At 39.8% G+C, this 19605-nt stretch overlaps 1 protein-coding gene across 1 annotated transcript in view; it reads right to left on the bottom strand.

Moving 5' to 3' along the window:
• Positions 1 to 19605, bottom strand: part of LOC131152386 (putative ion channel POLLUX-like 2) — a 92479-nt gene that overhangs the window by 44769 nt on the left and 28105 nt on the right. Inside the window, exons 5-10 of the mRNA XM_058104239.1 lie at positions 10422 to 10493; positions 9172 to 9247; positions 8957 to 9055; positions 8722 to 8876; positions 8518 to 8622; positions 6324 to 6410 (exon numbers count right to left, since the gene is read on the bottom strand). Coding sequence (XP_057960222.1) covers positions 6324 to 6410; positions 8518 to 8622; positions 8722 to 8876; positions 8957 to 9055; positions 9172 to 9247; positions 10422 to 10493 — 594 coding nt within the window. The remainder of the gene's footprint in view (positions 1 to 6323; positions 6411 to 8517; positions 8623 to 8721; positions 8877 to 8956; positions 9056 to 9171; positions 9248 to 10421; positions 10494 to 19605) is intronic.

The raw sequence follows: 19605 nt of genomic DNA on the forward strand, positions 1-19605 counted from the left end.
TCTTATTAGGGACGATTTATTGAAACTGTGACTAATAGTCTATTATTAGCGATGAATTTACTAAACTGACACTACTAGTGTTTTTTATTTAAAAATATAAAAAAAAAAATTTTAACTATATTAATCACAATTAATTAAGAGAATCTTGGCAAAATACTTTGAAACTGACCTAGTTAATGAGTTCGACTTCTCAAACTCCAAAGCGGAATGATCTATGTTTGGCCAATTCGAAACTGAGATTGTTCTTAATTAACATAGTGGATGAAAAAATTGGAAGAGATGTCATTTATATATAATAATATTACTGAATATTGGTTGAAAAGATTCTCTAAGTTTAAACATTTTTAAGTTCATATGTTTTGGAATGACCATTTACAGACCAGGGAAGATGTGGTCAAGTTCTGGAATGATTAGGCTAATTTTTTAAATGCAAAAGAGTTTGAGAGATCTTTTGAAGTTGTTCATTATCACAATATTAGTAAGGAATAAGATGCATGAAATTAAGAACAATTGTTGATAATTTACGATGCCAACCCACGTGACTTAAAATGAGCCTCTGTTTTTATAATTTACGATGCAACGAGGACAAGTTACTCCTGTTCAGAGTCTTATTTTATATTTTATTTATTTTTAATTATAAAACGGGAAAAAGCTCCAAGTTCATTCCTTTGGTTGTCCGTACAGCACGATCTAAGTTCACTCCCTTCTTAAATCTCGCAGGTTGGACCTGCGAGATTCACCACGTGTCACGATCGCTTACCAGCCACGCGTCGCCTCCGTTCGCTCCCTTCTAAAATCTCGCAGGTTCGACCTGCGAGATTTATTCACCCGTCGCCACGCGTCACGTTACCCCTGCTTCGTTCTTTGCCACGCGTCGATGGCGGAGTGGCCACCAGTTTAAATCTCGCAGCATGAAGCTGCGAGATTACGTGAGCATTATTTTGGGAAAAAATTCCCTGTTCAGAGTATTATTTTATATTTTATATACTTTTAATTATAAAACGGGAAAAAACTCGGAAGGTTGATCTTGGTTCTTTCTGTTGCTGGTTCTGGTGCATCTCTGCCCTTGTGATTCTCGGAACAGCAGGTTTCTTGGTTCAAGATTTTTTTTTTTTTTGTGCAGGCAGGTTGATCTTGGTTTTCTTTGTACCTGCGTTGATTTATTTTTGGGCTTCTCGATTTTGTGGTAGTATTTTTCTTTTGGCACAGTCAGTTTTTTTTTTTTGGCTTCTCAATTGTCTCCTTTATTTAGCATGGACTCCGCACCTGTGTGTGCCAAGTTTATGGGCAACAATTATTCTACGTGGGCTTTTCAATTTGAACTTTTATTGAAGGGAAAAGATCTTTGGGTCATATTGATGGCACGGATTGTGCACCCAATCCAAACAAGTCCAAAGATTCAGCGGCTTGTCCTTCATGGGCTGTGCTTGATGCCAAGGATTCAGCAGCTCGTCCTTCATGGGCTGTGTTTGATGCTCGGATTATATCTTGGCTTCTTCATCAAGATAACAATGCCTGTCATTTTCAGTTAGTGCATGCAATTACCATGTTTCAACATGACAATCATTCCATCCAATACTATTATTCGGCATTTATGACTCTTTGGAACAAATATTCTGATCTAGTTACTGCGGATGTTCCTGTTGCATCTCTTCCCATTATTCAACGTCTTCACGAGAATAGTTGTCATGATCAGTTTCTTATGAATCTCCGCCCCGAGTATGAATCTGTTCGCTCTTCTCTGCTGAATCACTCTCCTGTTCCATCTCTTGATGTTTGTTTTGGTGAGTTACTTTGTGCAGAACAACAGCTTAGTACTCAAGTTACTCTGGCACAATCTCATAGTAGTTCAAGGTCCGTCCCTGTGGCTTATGCTGCTCAATGACGAGGACCGCCTACGCATTCTAGCACCTTGCAATGTTTTTCCTGCAAAGAATTTGGGCAGATCACTGCTAATTGTTCCAAGAAATACTTCTCTTATTACAAGAAGAAGGGTCACAATATCCAAGACTGTTGTATCCGCCCACAGAATCGTTAGGCCCAGGCATTACAGACTTCTGCTATTGTACCCCCCACTGTGATTTTGCGGCCCCTGGCTCTTCTTCAGGTGACTCCTTTGTTCTTGCACCTCCTACAGCGAATTACTGCACACCCAAAATGGTACAACAAATGCTAATTTCAGCATTATCAGCAATGGGGCTCCAAGGTAACAATTCTACTAAACTCTGGTATGTGGACTCGGGTGACTAAAATTACATGACGAATAATCCCACTACCCTGTGCCATGTTCAGCCCTACACTGGTCAATCTGCTATTAAGATTGCTAATGGCCATTCTTTACCAATAGCTTCTGTCGAAGATGCCTCCTCTAAGTTCACTGATGTGTTTCTTGCTTCTCAACTTTCCACGAATCTTATTTCTATTGGTCAATTAGTTGATAACAATTGTGCTATTAATTTTTCTGGTCATGGTTGTGTTGTGCAAGACCAGGTAATGGGGGAGCCGATTGCGAAGGGACCTAAAGTGGGGCGCTTGTTTCCACTACTTTTGCTTGTTCCAGCACTTTCTCTAGTTTCTTCTATTAAGTCTTTTTCTTGTAATAATGTTTCAGATCTTAGTCTAGTGTGGCATCATCGTTTAGACCATCCCAATACTCATATCACACGTATTGAACCCTGGTTTACTTAGCAATAAAGAAAATTCTTTTTTATCTCTTGAGTGTGCTTCTTGCAAACTTGGTAAAAGCAAAAATCTTCCCTCCCCTTTGCATGCTAGTAGAGCTTCTCAGTGCTTTGACATAGTGATGTTTGGGGACCTTTCCCGGTTAGTTCACATGAAAAATTTAAATACTATGTGACTTTCATTGATGATCATAGCATATTTACTTGGGTCTACTCTCTTCGATCTAAATCTGAGGTTTTTCGTACTTTCACTGAGTTTTTAGCATATGTTGACAATCAATTTTCAGCTTCTATTAAAACATTACGCACAGATTCCGGTGGTGAATATTTGTCTACTGAGTTTCAGGCATTTTTGGCTTCTAAAAGTATTATTCATCAACGTTCATGTCCCGCTACTCCCCAACAGAACGGAGTAGCCGAACACAAAAATCGTCATCTCCTACATGTGGTATGTACTCTCTTGCTGGAATGCTCAGTTCCATCCTTGTTTTGGGTTAAGGCTCTGAAAACTGCTACTTACTTGATCAATCGTTTACCATCTCAAGTCCTACTCATGGCGTCTCCTGATTTCCGCTTATTTGCCAAGCAACCTAGTTACAATAACCTCCGTACCTTTGGTTGTGTATGTTCTGTTCATTTACCTCCCCATAACGACATAAATTATCTGCTCAATCTGTTCGATGTGTATTCTTAGGATATAATGTGTGTCAAAAAGGGATTTGTTTGCTATGATCCTGCATTACATCGTACACACATTTCTAGGAATGTTGTTTTCTTTGAAAATCAATCCTGTGTCCTCTGTACCCTCCTCTTCTACTGTGATTCTCCCCTCCTTTGAGGAGCAGTTCTCAGATCCTCATCAAGTCAGTTTTCGTTTTAAACCAGGTATTGTGTATACGCGACGCTCCCGCCCACAGTCTCTTCCGGTGGTTCATCCGATATCTGATCCTACCACACTCTAGATTTAGTCAATTGCAGCACCTTTGGAGCCTTTGGTACGTCCCTCTTCTAGAGTGTCTGTACCCCCGAATAGGTATGGGTTCCCTCTTCCAGTTCTGGAAATTTTGTTTCAGCTATTACTGTTGCATCGTCTAATTTAGATATTCCCACATCCTACTCACACGCTGCCAAGCATGATTGTTGGCGACAAGCTATGCAAGAAGAAATTGTCACTCTAAAGGCCAATCACACCTGGGACATTGAGCCTTGTCCTCCCACCATTGTTCCTCTGGGTTGTAAATGGGTTTACTCAGTCAAGGTCCGATCTGATGGAAGTCTGGATCGTTACAAAGCTCGTCTTGTTGCACTTGGGAATAATCAGGAGTGTGGTGTCAATTATGAAGAGACCTTTGCTCCTGTGGCTAAGATGACTATTGTTCGTACAATTTTGGCTATTGCTGCTTCCAGTGATTGGCCACTACATCAAATGGATGTCAAGAATGCTTTTTTTCAAGGGGATCTTAAAGAGTGTATTTATAAGAAGCCAACCCCGGGCTTGTTTCCCTCTCCAACTTCATATGTGTGTAAGCTTTGTCGCTCTCTTTATGATCTCAAACAAGCTTCGAGGGCCTAGTTTGATAAATTCCACACCACTTTATTACAATTTTCATTCAAGCAGAGCAAGTATGACACTTCATTGTTTCTTCGAAAATCAGACATGAGTATTGTTGTTGTTTTGGTTTATGTTGATGATATTGTGATTACTGGTTCCGATTCTGCTTTACTTACTCAATTCAAGACTAATCTGTCAGAGTCCTTTCATACGAAAGATCTTGGGTCTCTCACATATTTTCTTGGTCTTGAGGTAATCGTAGTCCCTCTGGTATTTCACTCAATCAACATAAGTATGCTAGTGACTTGGTGGCTACAGCTGACCTTCAGGAGGGTACTTCTGTTGATACTCCCATGGAATTAAATGTCAAGCTTCGCAAAGAGGAGGGTGACTTACTTGTTGATCCTAATTTATACTGGAAGTTGGTGAGAAGTCTTGTCTATCTCACCATTACTAGACCAAACATTTCTTTCGCTGTACAGCAAGTCAGTCAGTTTCTTCAAACTCCTCATCATCTTCATTTGGCTGCTGTCCGTAGGATCATACACGATGTTCAGGGCACTTCTGTCCGTGGTTTATTCTTCCCTACAAGCACTTCTACTCGCCTTGCTGTTTATAGCGATGCTGATTAGGCTGGTTGTGCAGCTACACGTCGCTTCATCACTGGTTGGTGTGTGTTCTTAGGTGATGCATTGATCTCTTGGAAGAGTAAAACACAAGACAAAGTTTCTAAGTCATCGACGGAATCTGAATACTGGGCGATGTCTCTTGCTTCTTCTAAAATTATTTCGCTTCAAGGTTTGCTTGCTGAGCTAGATTTTTCTAAGACTGATCCTACACCTCTACATGCCAATAATACGAGTGCTATCTAGATCACGGCCAATCCTATCTATCATGAGCGCACGAAGCATATTGAAGTCGATTGTCACTCTATCCATGAAGCGTTTGAAGCTCATGTTATCACTCTTCCACATATTTCCACTGAATTACAAATTGTTGATATCTTCACCAAGGCTCTCACTCGTCATCAACATTGCTTCCTAAGTAGCAAATTGATGCTTGTTGATCAACCCGCATCAATTTGAGGGGGGCTGTCAACAGAACAGCAAATAGCAAAAGATTTCTTTCCTTATTTCTCCATTCATTATTTTGTACAGTTAGCATATATTTAGTTTACATGTATAGGGCTTGACAGATTATAGTTTACCTGTATAGGGCTAGAATCATGCTAGAACTTATTTACTTTCCATGTATAGCATTCTTGTAAAGTCTATATATAATATACAAAACTCAAGGCCAAACCATTTGGCCATTCACACAATACTTGACATCAATATTTCTGCCTTTCTCCACCACCCACTTAGTTTCTTTAAGGCAAATTAGATTAATTTCTTTTCTAATCATTGTGTCCACAATTTCCATGCTTTTACCCATAAGTGTCCCTATATTCCAAGTTGCTAATCTAATTCTAATCTTCTGAACTAACTTCTTTACCTGCCCACCTCCAAAATGATGCAGGAACCCTTTCATATTTGACATCGTACCCAGGCACCAACACAGTGCATCACTTCGAGGCAACAACCTAGCGCACCCTCGCGCACTTTTCGCTACACCCGGGTGGTATAAGTGCAATGCATAGGAGACGCCCCAACGAATAATCGATGAGGATTCATAACATAGTGATCTAACATTGGATGTTTGATGTAAATTAAAAAAGAGCCGCACTCAGCCATAGCAGCATACATGAGCACACAAGTATCCTTTCTAAAGAGTATCTGCTAAAACAGTACAGACAAAAGTCACTCCAAAATAAATGAAAAAATCAGCAGCATAGATAAATGATCCATGTCATTAGTAATAATTTTTACATTTCTATCAATGTGATCAAGCGCGCAAAGTATGTGTCCCTACTAGTTTCGTAAGGCGTACTTCAATTAAAGTTAGGGATAGTTTTAAATAGCAACCATAAAGAGTGTTGCCATCTCTCATACTACTCACAATGCTGCATCTGATAAGTGAATAGCAGGGGAAGGGGGGTTTGCAGATATAAAATTTACACTTGTTCCATTTTAGCATGATCAAGCTCATACCTATCTCCCTTTGTTGGCAATATAATTATAGCACGTGCCTTATTAGCTGCAGCTCTTTCAAATGATTTTGTTAAGCTAAGGCTGCAACTGTACAAGTAGAAGATCAAGTGTAAGATGAGGAAAGTTCCAACTGAAAATTTAAGCCTTCCATATTTTTGAAATAGTGCAGAACAAAAATCAATCTAACAAGCCCGGTCATCTATGATACTTCACATCTTTGCAAATTAGTATCCATTGATTCAAAAATAATATATATATATTCCAAGAAACACTAAATATAAAATAGCATAACCAATATATATCACTTCTGCACATCAGATTTCAAGATAATATTTTCCCACTCAAAAACAAATAAATGAAAATTTGGTTAGCGAGAATGCTTAAAAAATCTAATAGTAAACAGAGAAAAAAAAAATTGATTGATTTTGTTTACTAGTTATGAAGTCCATGAGAAGAATATGGGATTTTGAATTTTCAAATACATGCAATATCATGCACTGACAAATTCATGTAACAATACTCCTAACTGTTTAAACTTTAAAAATAAGCCAACTTATCTTGCAAATCTCAATCATTCCCAAAGTATTCCTGCATGATCCAAGGAAATTGTAGAAATTTTTCCACAAAAACCCAAAATATTATGAATCCGTGAAATATGACATCTTCCTTCCTATTTAAGATGCATTGCTCTTTTACCCTAAAACTCATTTTGTTACTTCAAAAATATTCAAGAATTTTCTATGAGGTACCATTTAATTATGAACTAAATATTTTCAGAATTCTAAAGCTCTTACTGGACTAACACCAAAACCTATTGCCAATGATGAATTGAAGTGAGACATCCAATATATTATGACTGAGAGCAATTGTTTACAAACCACAAAGCACATAAGGTACAACCACCAAGATTTATGGTAATCGCCAAGTGCTCATTAACTCAATAGTTTTTCAGCTTAATTGTGTTGTGCAAATGCATTTACTGAAAAAAAAATTCCTCAAAACTTTCATAACTTATTTGTACAAAAGTAATTTAAGTCCCCCCTTTCAATCATGCAGAGGTAACAGGGTGATAAAAAGTATCTAACAAGTTTTAGCATTATTCTTATAAAGCAAATCTAAATTTTGAACTTCCAATCAAAATTATAAAAAAAGGAGGAAATACTATTGTCACGAAAATATGAATCTCTCTACAGACATTCCCTTAACCTTTCCCTTCTCTGGTGTTTGAAATGGGAAGTCCAAGGGCAGAGGGTGCAATGACTTCCTCCCTATGAAACAAATGGCACAATCAACGAGGCCAATTTTGCATGATTAGTGACATAATCAGGGTTATTGTAATTGCAAACAACAGGAATATCTAAGTAAGACTGCACCAGTTTGGCATATTAAATAGGTTAGGATAATGATTCTATAAATTGGAGCAATCTAACACTAACATAGCAAACATTTCAGGATCAACATAGTATACATTTCAGGCTCCGCACAGTAGTACAAATACTACCTAACATCTCTTATTTTTAGTGTAAATATGGAACAATGTTTTGATGAAGGTTGCTACTTAGGGCTACTGGTCCTACTAGTTATTAATATGGCAAGTTAGTGACATTCAACTCCATCAATTATTTGAAAAGAAACATATTTGTGCATTTGAACTAATGGAAAACCCTACAGGTCAGCAAAATCCAGCCTGAACATAAATCATTCAATTTCTGGTATTCAACAATGTAAAATAGGTACCATGGGTAGCTTCTTGTGCAAGTGACCTAGCAGACACTAAGCCTGAAATTCTTCTCTTTAAATAAAGGATTTTGACTCATTTTCTGCACAGTGATATCAGCAAGCATATCCAAAATTACCGTTATACCCCATCCTAACCATTAGTCCATTTTGATTCAGGATGTATGCTTAGCCAAGAAATATGAAAATGCAGCGGTCCTGCCTAGTTTCCACATGACAGGGACCAAATCACCTCCTTGCTGATATATGCATCCGCATCAAAAGCGATAGTAATTATACAGATCAGTTCAAAATGATGACGGTCTTATGACCACATCAGGCAATCCTTTTTTAAGAGAGACCACAACAAGGCAAGAAGGCTTTCTAAAGAAACCTTTTGGGCAGACTCGATGAAATGAGAAAAGTGTCTTTTCTAACCAAAAATTCAAGAAAGAAGAAAGGAAATAAGTATGTATACCTCTTTGTAAGTACATCAATATGGTTAAGATCTTTAGCAATATTGTCAGCTATCTTGTCCATCTGCTTTCTTGGAAGATCAGCCATAAGAAGAATTCTCTGCCTCCTGTAAATAGACACAAGAGATCACCAAAGCTAGTATTTAGATTCTAATCAAACAGCAGTAATCAGAAAATCTTTACAGGACAGCATAAGAACCAATTACCTAGCCGAGGCAGTGCCTAAGCGGATTGCAGACTCATGATACTTATTTAGCTGCTTCAGTATGAAGGTCAAATGACTGTTTACCCCGCAGATAATGATATGATCAGTCTCCAGAACATGCAATTGTGCTCCCTCTCTCAGCCTTTGCATATTATTCTATTCAAAAAATGCATTCATAAGGATCCCACAAACATATTAGTAAGCTCTAATAATTATCTTTTTTTCCAATAGCTTACCCTCAACTGCTCTGTCATTGTGCTCAACAGGCGGGTGTAAAACAATATACCCCATATAGCAAGGATAAAGCCAATAACACGCTCAACACGTGTTCTTTGCTGCATTACAACACAGAGGAAGTATATCAGTTACAGAATTGTTTTTCTGGCATCACTTTAGCACTGTGAGCATAGTGGCAATTCATCGAGTGAACAAAAGATCACAGGCATCACACTTTTAAATGAGTAGATGACGAGCACAGGCATGCCCAAGCCTCCCAGAAGCAGTCTTCCAAAGATTGAGAACTACCCCTGTGTTATTTAACATAGAACATGCTCAAATTAGCATACAGGCATGACAACTGTAATAAAAGTCAATGCAAATACAAGGTAGCCAATCAAACACCATTATAACAAGTTGCTCAAAAAGTTATTAAATTTGGGAGCAGAATGAGAATATGAGTAGCATAAAGACAAACATTTCTAAAATGTAAATTACTCAAAAAAAATTCAACTATACATCAACTTTATAATGCACAATCACAGAAAATAAGAGTGGCAAACTCGAGCTGATGAAACCGTTTTATCTTTGTCGTGTGTCACTTTGCTAAAGAAAACAAGACACAAACTTCCTTGCAAACTCAATTTTATATAATATTATGTAAATATTGTATCTAGTCCTAAGCAAATTTAGTATATAAAGATTATTAACATGTAAGGAAAAAGGGTTGCAAATACCTGATATCATCTATCTAAGAACACAGAGTTAAATACAAGGAATTGTCAACAAGGAACTAAGGCTATATAGATAGAGCAAGCTAAGTAGCTCTGTTCTAACAGTCTCTAATATCCTCAGGAAAGAGTGAACCAGAAAATATTTTTTATTAAAAATTTGTCAATTCGCTAGCATAATAGAAGGTGTTAGTGAAAGTTGTAGACAATATTATGCATGCAGGCCTCTCAGCTCAACATAGTTAATAAATGAGAGAGAAAGTATTACAATATTTTTTCCATAAAGGTATTTTTGCTTTTAGGGTAATTATAACTATTTTGTTTCTTGTGTATAAAAAAGGATGGCAATCAAAACAGTGAAATACATGATTTCACCTATTACATAAAAAAAATTATACATGTAACATATCTAAAAGGCTCTTTCTGTGATGTTGCAAAAGGCCAGAGAAGAGGGATGAACAAAATGAAGCTACAATATTTCAAAAATTTTCCTTGCCAAAAGTTCCAGACAATAGATTTCAACACATATAAAGTGACAGGAGCTTGATTCCACACACTATTGAACAGCTACGCAATATATCCTCATTTGGAGGAAAATGTGAATTTAATTTTTTTTTTTTTTTTTTTTATAAATGCAGTTTGAACTGCTTCCATAAAGCAAGTAAGATAAATAACAACACCATGCCCAGAACCATTTGAAAAGCCAAATTACAGCAACATCAGAACAATTCTCCTTGAGTTTGTTGTAGGTTACCTTAACTTGAAGAACAGGAAACCACCAATGGCAACAAATGAGATGCATGCTGCAAGGAGTACTACAAAAAACCTGCAACACATCCATACGAAATGATTCAGTTGTTCAACACAACTTCTGGATGAAAAATACTATATGAGATCAAAACATATATCTTTAATTCCATGCGTAAAGCACCTCTGCTAAAATTATATCAGTGATTTTGATCATCAAATTCCTTTTGGTTTTCATAAAATTTAGATTCTAGCGGCAGCCATCAAGATATCAAGTCAAGTACCACCCTAACCTATGTAACTTTTGGAAGATGTCCCCCTATTCCCCTGCGTGCACACATACAAAAACACACATAGAAGACAAGGTTTTTCCTTAAAAGAGTTTCATTAAAGAAAAAGAAAAAGAAAATAAAATAAAAAACACAAACTCCACAAAAACCATCCAAACAGAGCCTCATACATCGAACCTTCCATTTCAGCCTAGGATAACAGTATCTATCTTTCACCTAGGCATTATAGATAAGAACTAATTACTAATTTTAAGCACATGGAGAACATACGACATGATTTCCAGCCATGAAGCTGAGGATAGGTCAGAAAATGGTGTAATTATTGCAGAAAACTTTGAATCCATAATTACCAAACAGAAAGCAGCTTAAAAAAAAAAAACCCATATAATACAATTGTAATTAATGCCATAATCATGCCCCTGATTGTCTGCCCAAAGAGCATGACATAAGATGACCAAGTAGTTCCAACTTTTCCTTCATAAAGTAAATTGTTAGTAACCACAACCGTGCTTCACATTTGTGATAAGAGGTGATCTTGGCTAGGGATGGTTCACACAAATGCACATGCAATATACAGAGTGCAAGAGGGGTTCTTTGAGAGGGGAAAAGAGATTGTTTTCCCCAAGTAATGTGAGTAATAAAGAAGGTCCAAATAGGAGAACCAAACAATCCTTAGGACACTAAAGTGTGAGAGATGGCAGGATAGAGAGTTTTGTTAGTTGGAGGGAATCCCAAGCCTAGGAGGAATCCAGAGAGAGAAAAAACGTTGTGTAATTAAAAAGCACCAAAAAGAAAGTGTTGCCACTCGTCAATGAGAGAAAGTGTTACAGGGTTTAAGTTCTCTCAAACCACCTTGACACTATAATGGCGCCAATTCTCACTTGGTTAAGCCAATGGTACACAATGCCAATTCTCACTTGGTTAAGCCAATGGTACACACATGTAACACGTTGGTTGAGTTCTGCAAGTGTGTAACAAGAGAATGACATACACAAGACAACAATATTACAGGAGCAACACCCCCAACCTTATTTTTATTCAAAGACAAGCACTACACACTCATAACATGTGCAAGAACGCCATGCACAAATCCCCTCTAGTGTCCCCTGCTTACCCCCATGTCATATTTATACAATCGACAACCTCAACTATCTAGGATCAGCAATTGAAAACCCCAACTGCCGAAGCATGTGCTAGATCCAGCCAGCATTTATCAGCACGGCATAACCGCTATGTTTACAATTATGTGGCTAAAAACAATGTCATATGTCAATCCACAAGTTATTCCTTTAGACAAGCATGCATGCCAGCCCCTACAAGGAAAACTATCAAGTACATCATGCCTAGTCGACATGTCAACACTGCAACCTTTGTCATTGACACTACACACTGCCTGTGGGCCAACACCTAGTGTCATGCATGATTTCACTTTAACAATGACATATCCCACACATAAGCCAGCACCATAGGTCAATGAGGTACTTGACATATACCCACATTAAACATTTGACCATGTCAACCGAAAAAAACCACTATAGCAACTCTACTGTTGTGAAACGTGCGACAATTATGATGAATAGTACGGAAAAAACACAAAGATAAAGCAACAATAACACACGGATTTAACGTGGTTCGGTAGTATACCTACATCCACAGGAGCGAGCAGCAGCTGAATTTCACTACATAAAAGTAGGGTTACATCATATGTATTTATACAAACCTTAGCCTACTTTCTCTGTACACGTGTTCCACTCGATATGAGCCACATACTACGAAAATCTCCACCTTGACGAATATTCACCCCTTAGGGGAAAAAAAAAAAAAAACTGAAAACTCCACCTTGGACAATAGGTTGGGACGCCTCCCATCTAACATCTGGAGACGTTAATCAAGTCTGAGCAATGCTTGAACTTATCTATGGAAACAGGCTTTGTCAACATGTCTACTACATTCTCAGAAGTGTGAACTTTCTCAAGCAATAGTTCACCAAAAAACCAATTCCATGATCTTGTGAAACCTCACATCTATGTGTTTGGTCCTCGCATGATACACCTGGTTCTTTGCCAAATAAATGGCACTATGACTATCACAATGCAACAGAACTCCACCTTACAAAATACCTAGCTCCTTGACCAACCTTGTAAGCAACAAAGCTTCCTTGGCAGCCTCAGCCACTGCCATATACTCTGACTCAGTATTAAATAGTGCAACTAGAGACTGAACCATGGACCTTCAACAAATACGGCCCCCCCCCCCCCCCCGGCCCCCCAACAAGAGTGAATACATAACCTATGGTAGACCTTCTGTCATCCAAGTCCCTTGCATAGTCTGCATCCACATATCCCACAATAGAAGAATCACCCTGTTCTCTGCCAAACATGATGTCATAATTTGTAGTACCCCTTAAGAATCTGAAAATCCACTTGACTGCATCCCATTGTTGTCGTCCCGGATTTGATGGAAACTTGCTCACCACACTAAACTTCATCATCTGTCTTCGGGCACTGAACAGTAGACAATCTAAAATGATTCGCCAAAGGTGTACTCACTGGTTTCGCATTATCCATGTTTAACCTCTCCAACACCCTCTCAACATAGCTACGCTGAGAGAACCATAATATCTTGGAAGCTCTGTCCCTGCGAATCTCCATCCCAAGAATCTTCTTGGCCGCACCCAAATCCTTTATGTCAAATTCTTTTCTCAACAAAGTCTTCAACTTGTTGACCTCAATCATACTCTTCACAGCAATCAACATATCATCCACATAAAGTAACAGAAAAACACATGAATCATCATCAAGGCTCTTCACATAAACACAACAATCATACTCACATCTTCGGTAACCAATCCGGATCATGTAGGAGTCAAATCGCTTGTACCACTGCCTCAGAGACTACTTCAGCCATAAAGTGATTTCCTTAATTTACAGGCCAAGTATTCCTGTCCAGGCTTATTGAACCCTTCTGACTGTATCATGTGAATCAGCCCCTCCAAATCACCATGAAGAAAAGTTGTCTTTACATCCATCTACTCCAACTACATATCAAAATGCGCTACCAAACCCAACACTGCCTTGATGGAAGTGTGTCTGACCACAGGGGAGAAGATATCCTCATAATCAACCCCATTCCTCTGTGAGTAACCCTTTGCTACTAGATGAGCCTTGAACTTTTCTCCCTCTTTTTCTGATACTGCTTCTTTCTTCTTATACACCCATTTGCATCCTATCGCTTTCTTCCCCTCTGGAAGCTACACCAACTCCCATGTCTAGTTCTTGTGCAGAGACTCCATCTCCTCTTCTCTTGACTGTGTACTGCCTCTTGAAAAGTAGTAGGATCCCAACTACCAGTAATGAGTGCATAAGAAACCAAATCTTCAAAACCATACCTGGTGGGTGGCCTAATAGTGTGTCTGGGCCTGTCTATAGCTATACAGTGATATTGCCAATCTCCTGAGATAGAACTCCCTGCATTCTAAACATTGTCTTCTCTATCATGGGTCTCTAGCTCCACCTGTACCACGTGCTCATTGTTGCTGCAATTTTCTGGCACCTATTTCTCTTCTCCCTGAGTACGTTGCAACATGGGTTTATCATCAAAAACCACATCTCTACAAATCACCACCTTCTTTGCCTTCAGATCCCAGAGCTTGAAGCCCTTTACCCCTTTCTAATACCCCAAAAAGATACACTGTCTAGACTTTGCATTAAGCTTCGATCTCTCCTCACTAAAAACATACACGAAGGCTAGACATCCAAACACTCTCAAACCAGAGTAGTCTCCCGCGCTGCTTGTGCACACCTCCTCTGCTACTTTCCCATCTAGTGCTGCACTAGGTGGCCTGTTAATCAAGAAACATGTCATATTCACTGCTTCTGCCCAGAAGTTCTTTGCAAGCCCTACATTCAACCAAAGACACCGAGCTCTTTCGGCTATTGTTCTGTTTATCTTTCCCACTACACCGTTCTGTTGTGGTGTCTTACGTACTGTGAAGTGTCTCTTAATCCCATGCTGCTCACATAACTCCGTGAACTTTGAATCTGCGTACTCAGTACCATTGTCAGACCTAAGGCATTTGATCTTCCTCCCTGTCTGATTTTCTACTTCAGCTTTCCACAACTTTGACTTGGCAAACGTTTCTGACTTATGCCGTATGAAGTACACCCAAACCTTTCGTGAGCAGTCATCAATAAAACTCACGAAATACATATGTCCTCCTTGTGATGCTACCCAATTGGCCCCCAAACATCTATATGAACATAGTCAAGAATTCCATGTCTTGCATGTAGTTGTCTTGAATTGTTTGAACTGCACCCTAATATGTTTCCCAAGAACACAATACCTGTAGAAATTAAGTTTGCATGTTTTGACATGCTTCAATAGATTTCTCTTATGAAGCTCCATCATCCCACGCTCACCCATATGACCTAACTGCACATGCCACAAGACTGTACTATCTGACTCACACTATGCAGCTGCAACTCCACCTACAATTGCGGTACCTAGCAGTGTATAAATATTTCCTGCTAGTTTCTACCCCTTCATCACTGTTAAGATACCTTTACTCACCTTCATTACTTCACTTGTAGACTTGTAATTAAGCTCATTACAATCTAAAGTGCCCAATGAAAACAGATTCTTCCGGTATATGTCTAACTTCACAAAACGTTCTAACAACACCATCAAACATTTTAATTCTGCTATTCCCTATTCCAACAACTTTGCATGATGCATCATTACCCATCATAATAGAACCAGAATTTACTAACCTATAGGTGTCAAACCAATCTTTATTGAGTGTCATGTGATAGGAGCATGCTGAATCCAATATCCAAGAATCTATAAGATGGTCTGAACTGGATGAAACAGAAAGCATATCCTCGTCACCGCTCTCTGAGTCTTCATCTTCCAATACATTCGCAGACTTTGATGGACCCTCTTTATTCTCTGTATTCCCCTTCTTCTTCTCTGGACAATCTCGTTTTATGTGCCCATTTTTCTCGCACTTATAACACAAGGATAAATGTTGCTCCCCTCTTAGCAACATAGAGTGTCAATGCACCGAATGTCAAGATAACCCATGATAGGTCATCTCGTTAGTGTAGGGTTATTTTCTTCTAGTAGTGTCATTGTATGCCAAATAAGGGACTATGACTCCTCGGTCACTTTGATGTTTCCTAGTGCCAAGATGATAATTACATAAAAACCTCTTTAGGGGAGGGTGAGTGTTCATCAGTCAATGTAAAACTCACTAGCTATTATCAACGTGTTTAGCCTACTTGCCTCCCTTGCTAAACACATAATGTCAACGAAGGTGTTGTTAATGAATTGTGTAGTTTCAATGTTTACTGTTTCCGTGCCACTGCTTTCATGATTGCTTACTGTTTCCGCTGTCATTTGATTAAATGCTAATGAAAGTGTTTCGTGGATGAATGTTGGTAAACGATAGGCTGACTAGTTAAGCAAGAGTGTTTTAGCTAGCGCCACATGGACCTTCACAAAGGTGTGAAAATAGTCGACCCGTGACACTTGGTATCAAAGCCCAAGGCTTAGTTGCTACGAGAATTCAGTTACCTTCGTTGTGGGATTTGGAAAGCTTTGGTAAGTGACCATGCCACCAAACAATGCTGAGAGGATCAGCATGCTAGAAGCACAAGCTGAGGCAACAACCAATACTGTGGCTGCGGAGGTGGCCCGGATGAGGGAACTTGTTGAAGAAGTGATGGGATCACAAAAGCATCAAGCTAGTTTGATAGGCGACATGTCAGAGGACTTTCGCCATACAGTGGAAACTTTGCGAGAATCTTATGGTTCTTGCTATGGGGAACTCCAACACTCCGGGAGTTAGCAAGACCAAGGTACCAGAACCCAGGACGTATGGGGGTGCCCGTGATGCCAAGGAGTTAGAAAACTTCTTGTTTGATGTGAAGCAGTACTTTCGTGCTATGAGGATGGCCTCAGAACAGGCAAATGGGTATACTACGACCATATACTTGGTTGGTGATGCCAAACTATGGTGGCGTGCCAAGTACAAAGAAATTGAAAATAAAAGCTGTGTAATCGATAGTTGGGCAGACTTGAGGAGAGAGCTCAAGGCCCAATTCTTTCCTGAGAATGTCGAGTATAATGCAAGGAAAAAGCTAAGAGATCTCAAGCATACGAGGTCAATCAGGGAATATGTGAAACAATTTTTTGCCTTGATGTTGGATATTCGGGATATGTCGGAGAAGGACAAGTTGTTCTATTTTCTAGAAGGGATGAAACCATGGGCAAGAACTGAACTTCATAAGCAAAGAGTTCAAGACTTGTCTACTGCACAAGCTGCTGCAGAATGTTTGACTGACTACGCTGGTGATGATACGCTTCATCCAAACGATTTGGCAAAGAGGGAAACAGTGGAAAGTCTTTCAAGAAAGGCAAACCCATGAGTGGGGGAGCCGACTCTAAATCATCAACCTTAAAGGAAGCTTCGTCGTCTCAAGGAATCAACACACCCAGAGTGGAAAGGGGAAGAGTAAAATTTCATGCCACTTGCGTGAAGGACCTCATAGAGTGAGTGAGTGTCAACACAAGGGATTACTCAATGCCTTACAAGCTTCCACTTTGAGACAAGTGGTGGAAAGCGAGGAGGAAGACGATGATGCCCCGAGGGTGGGTTCAGTGCGGCTGGTGAACGCATTGGGAAAGCAGGCGAAAGCACCGAAAGTTACACGAGCAAAAGGGTTAATGTTTGTGGACTTGATGATCAATGGGAAGAGAACCCGCGCTATGCTGGATATAGGGGCTACTCATAATTTTGTTTCACAGTTGGAAGCATGAAGACTCAACTTATCCTTAGAAAAGGATACAGGACGCATGAAAACAGTTAATTCTGTAGCCCAGCCTACTATGGGAGTAGCCAAGCAAGTTACTGTGAAGCTTGGACAGTGGGAAGGTCATGCGAATTTCACAGCGATGCCATTGGATGACTTTCCAATCATTCTAGGAATGGAGTTCCTAAGGGGGACGAGGGCAGTGCTAATGCCTTCGGATGGTTCCCTGTGTCTAATGGGAGATCACTCGTGCATGGTGCAAGACGTTACAACGAAAGGAGACGACAGGAAGTCCCTTTCAGCCATACAACTCAATGAGAAATTGAGAAAGGGTGAGCAGACACGTCTAGCCACAATGGTGGTAGACAAAGTAGGCCAAGGGCAGGTGCCTACAACCATCCAAGCGGTGTTGGATGAGTATAAAGAGGTAAAGCCAGAAAAGCTACCTCACAATTTGCCTTCACAACGGATTGTGGAGCATGACATTGAGTTGTTGTCAGGAGTGAGACCACCTACAAAAGGGCCATGTCAGATGGCGCCTCCAGAGATAGTAAAGTTGGGGAAACAGCTTGATGAATTGGAAGCGAGATGTGTTCGCCCTTCCAAAGCACCGTTGGGAGCATCAGTGTTATTTCAGAGGAAACATGAAGAGCATGTACAGAAAGTATTCAACAGGCTAAGGGGAAATAATCTATATGTGAAGAAAGGGAAGTTCTTTTTCACTCAGCGGAGCAACAAATTCCTTGGTCATGTGGTTGAACAAGGTTGTATCTGAAGGGGTATGGAGAAGGTAAGGATGATTCAAGAACGGAAGATCCCCACGATAGTGAAGGAGTTGCATTCCTTTCTTAGCCTTACTAACTATTTCAAGAAGTTTGTTGAGGGGTATTAGCGGAGAATGACTCCAATGACGGGACTACTAAGGAAGAGACATTGCTGGCCGCACGTGTGATGATGTGGTTGATTATATGCAGACTTGTCTCATTTGCCAACAAGACAAGGGGGAGCGGAGGAAGTTTGGTATGTTCATAGCCGCACCAAAGTACTGTTCGGCAAAGGAGATGGCACAATTGTTCCTTATGACTATTGCGAAATATTGGGGTGTTCCCCAAGTTATTGTTTGTGACCGAGACTTAATGTTCACTGACAACTTCTTGACAGAATTTTTCAGGATATCCAGGTCACACCTTGACATCTCTTCGAGTTATCACCGACAGACAGACGAATAGATGAAGAGATTCAGAGAGTTACTAGAAGAGTACTTGCGCCATTTTGTCAACGACAACCAGAAGAATGGGATGCGACTACTTGATGTGGCTTCGTTCTGTGGCAATGCCCAAAGGAGCTCAACAGCCAACAAGAGCCCTTTTGAGCTTGTTACAGGCCAGCAACCGCTGTTACCTCACACAGTGGGCGAGTCGTACAAACTAAAGAGTTTCAGGGCGTACATCTTCACCAAAGAATGGAGACAGAATGCAGAGTTTGCCCGAGCCTATCTGGAGAAAGCTTCTAAGTAGATGAAGAAGTGGGTAGATCAAGGGAGAAGACCGTAGTTTCATGTCAGCTGCTTCAAGCCGTTCAACACCGATGCTGATGATCTGAGCAAAAGTCAGTCAAACAGAGTAGAGTTGAAGATAGTGCAACCTGACAGACGTGAAGTTGAAGAGATCCTTGTAGACAAAAAGCTCATATCCTCAAGGAAGAAGCGGCAGAAGTTCCTAATGAAGTGGAATGATGACAAAGAAATCAGCTGAATTTCTGCGGAAGATATTCAACCGTTAGTGGACAAACTTGAAGTGTACCTACCGCCAAAGTCTATGAGGATGTCGACTGCATAAGTGGGGGAGTGTCATGTGCTAAGCTTGTTCAGGGCATATGCTTGCCAGTGACCGCTTGTCTCATGTACTTGGGATGGGTTTCCATCATGTAAATACTAGTGTAGGGTTATTTTCTGCTAGTAGTGTCATTGTATGCCAAATAAGGCAGTATGACTCCTCGATCACTTCGATGTTTCCTAATGCCAGGATGATAATTACATAAAAACCTTTTTAGGGGAGGGTGAGTGTTCATCAGTCATTGTAAAACTCAC

This window comes from Malania oleifera, chromosome 3 (assembly GCF_029873635.1).
Source record: "Malania oleifera isolate guangnan ecotype guangnan chromosome 3, ASM2987363v1, whole genome shotgun sequence".
Taxonomy (NCBI): Eukaryota; Viridiplantae; Streptophyta; class Magnoliopsida; order Santalales; family Ximeniaceae; genus Malania; species Malania oleifera.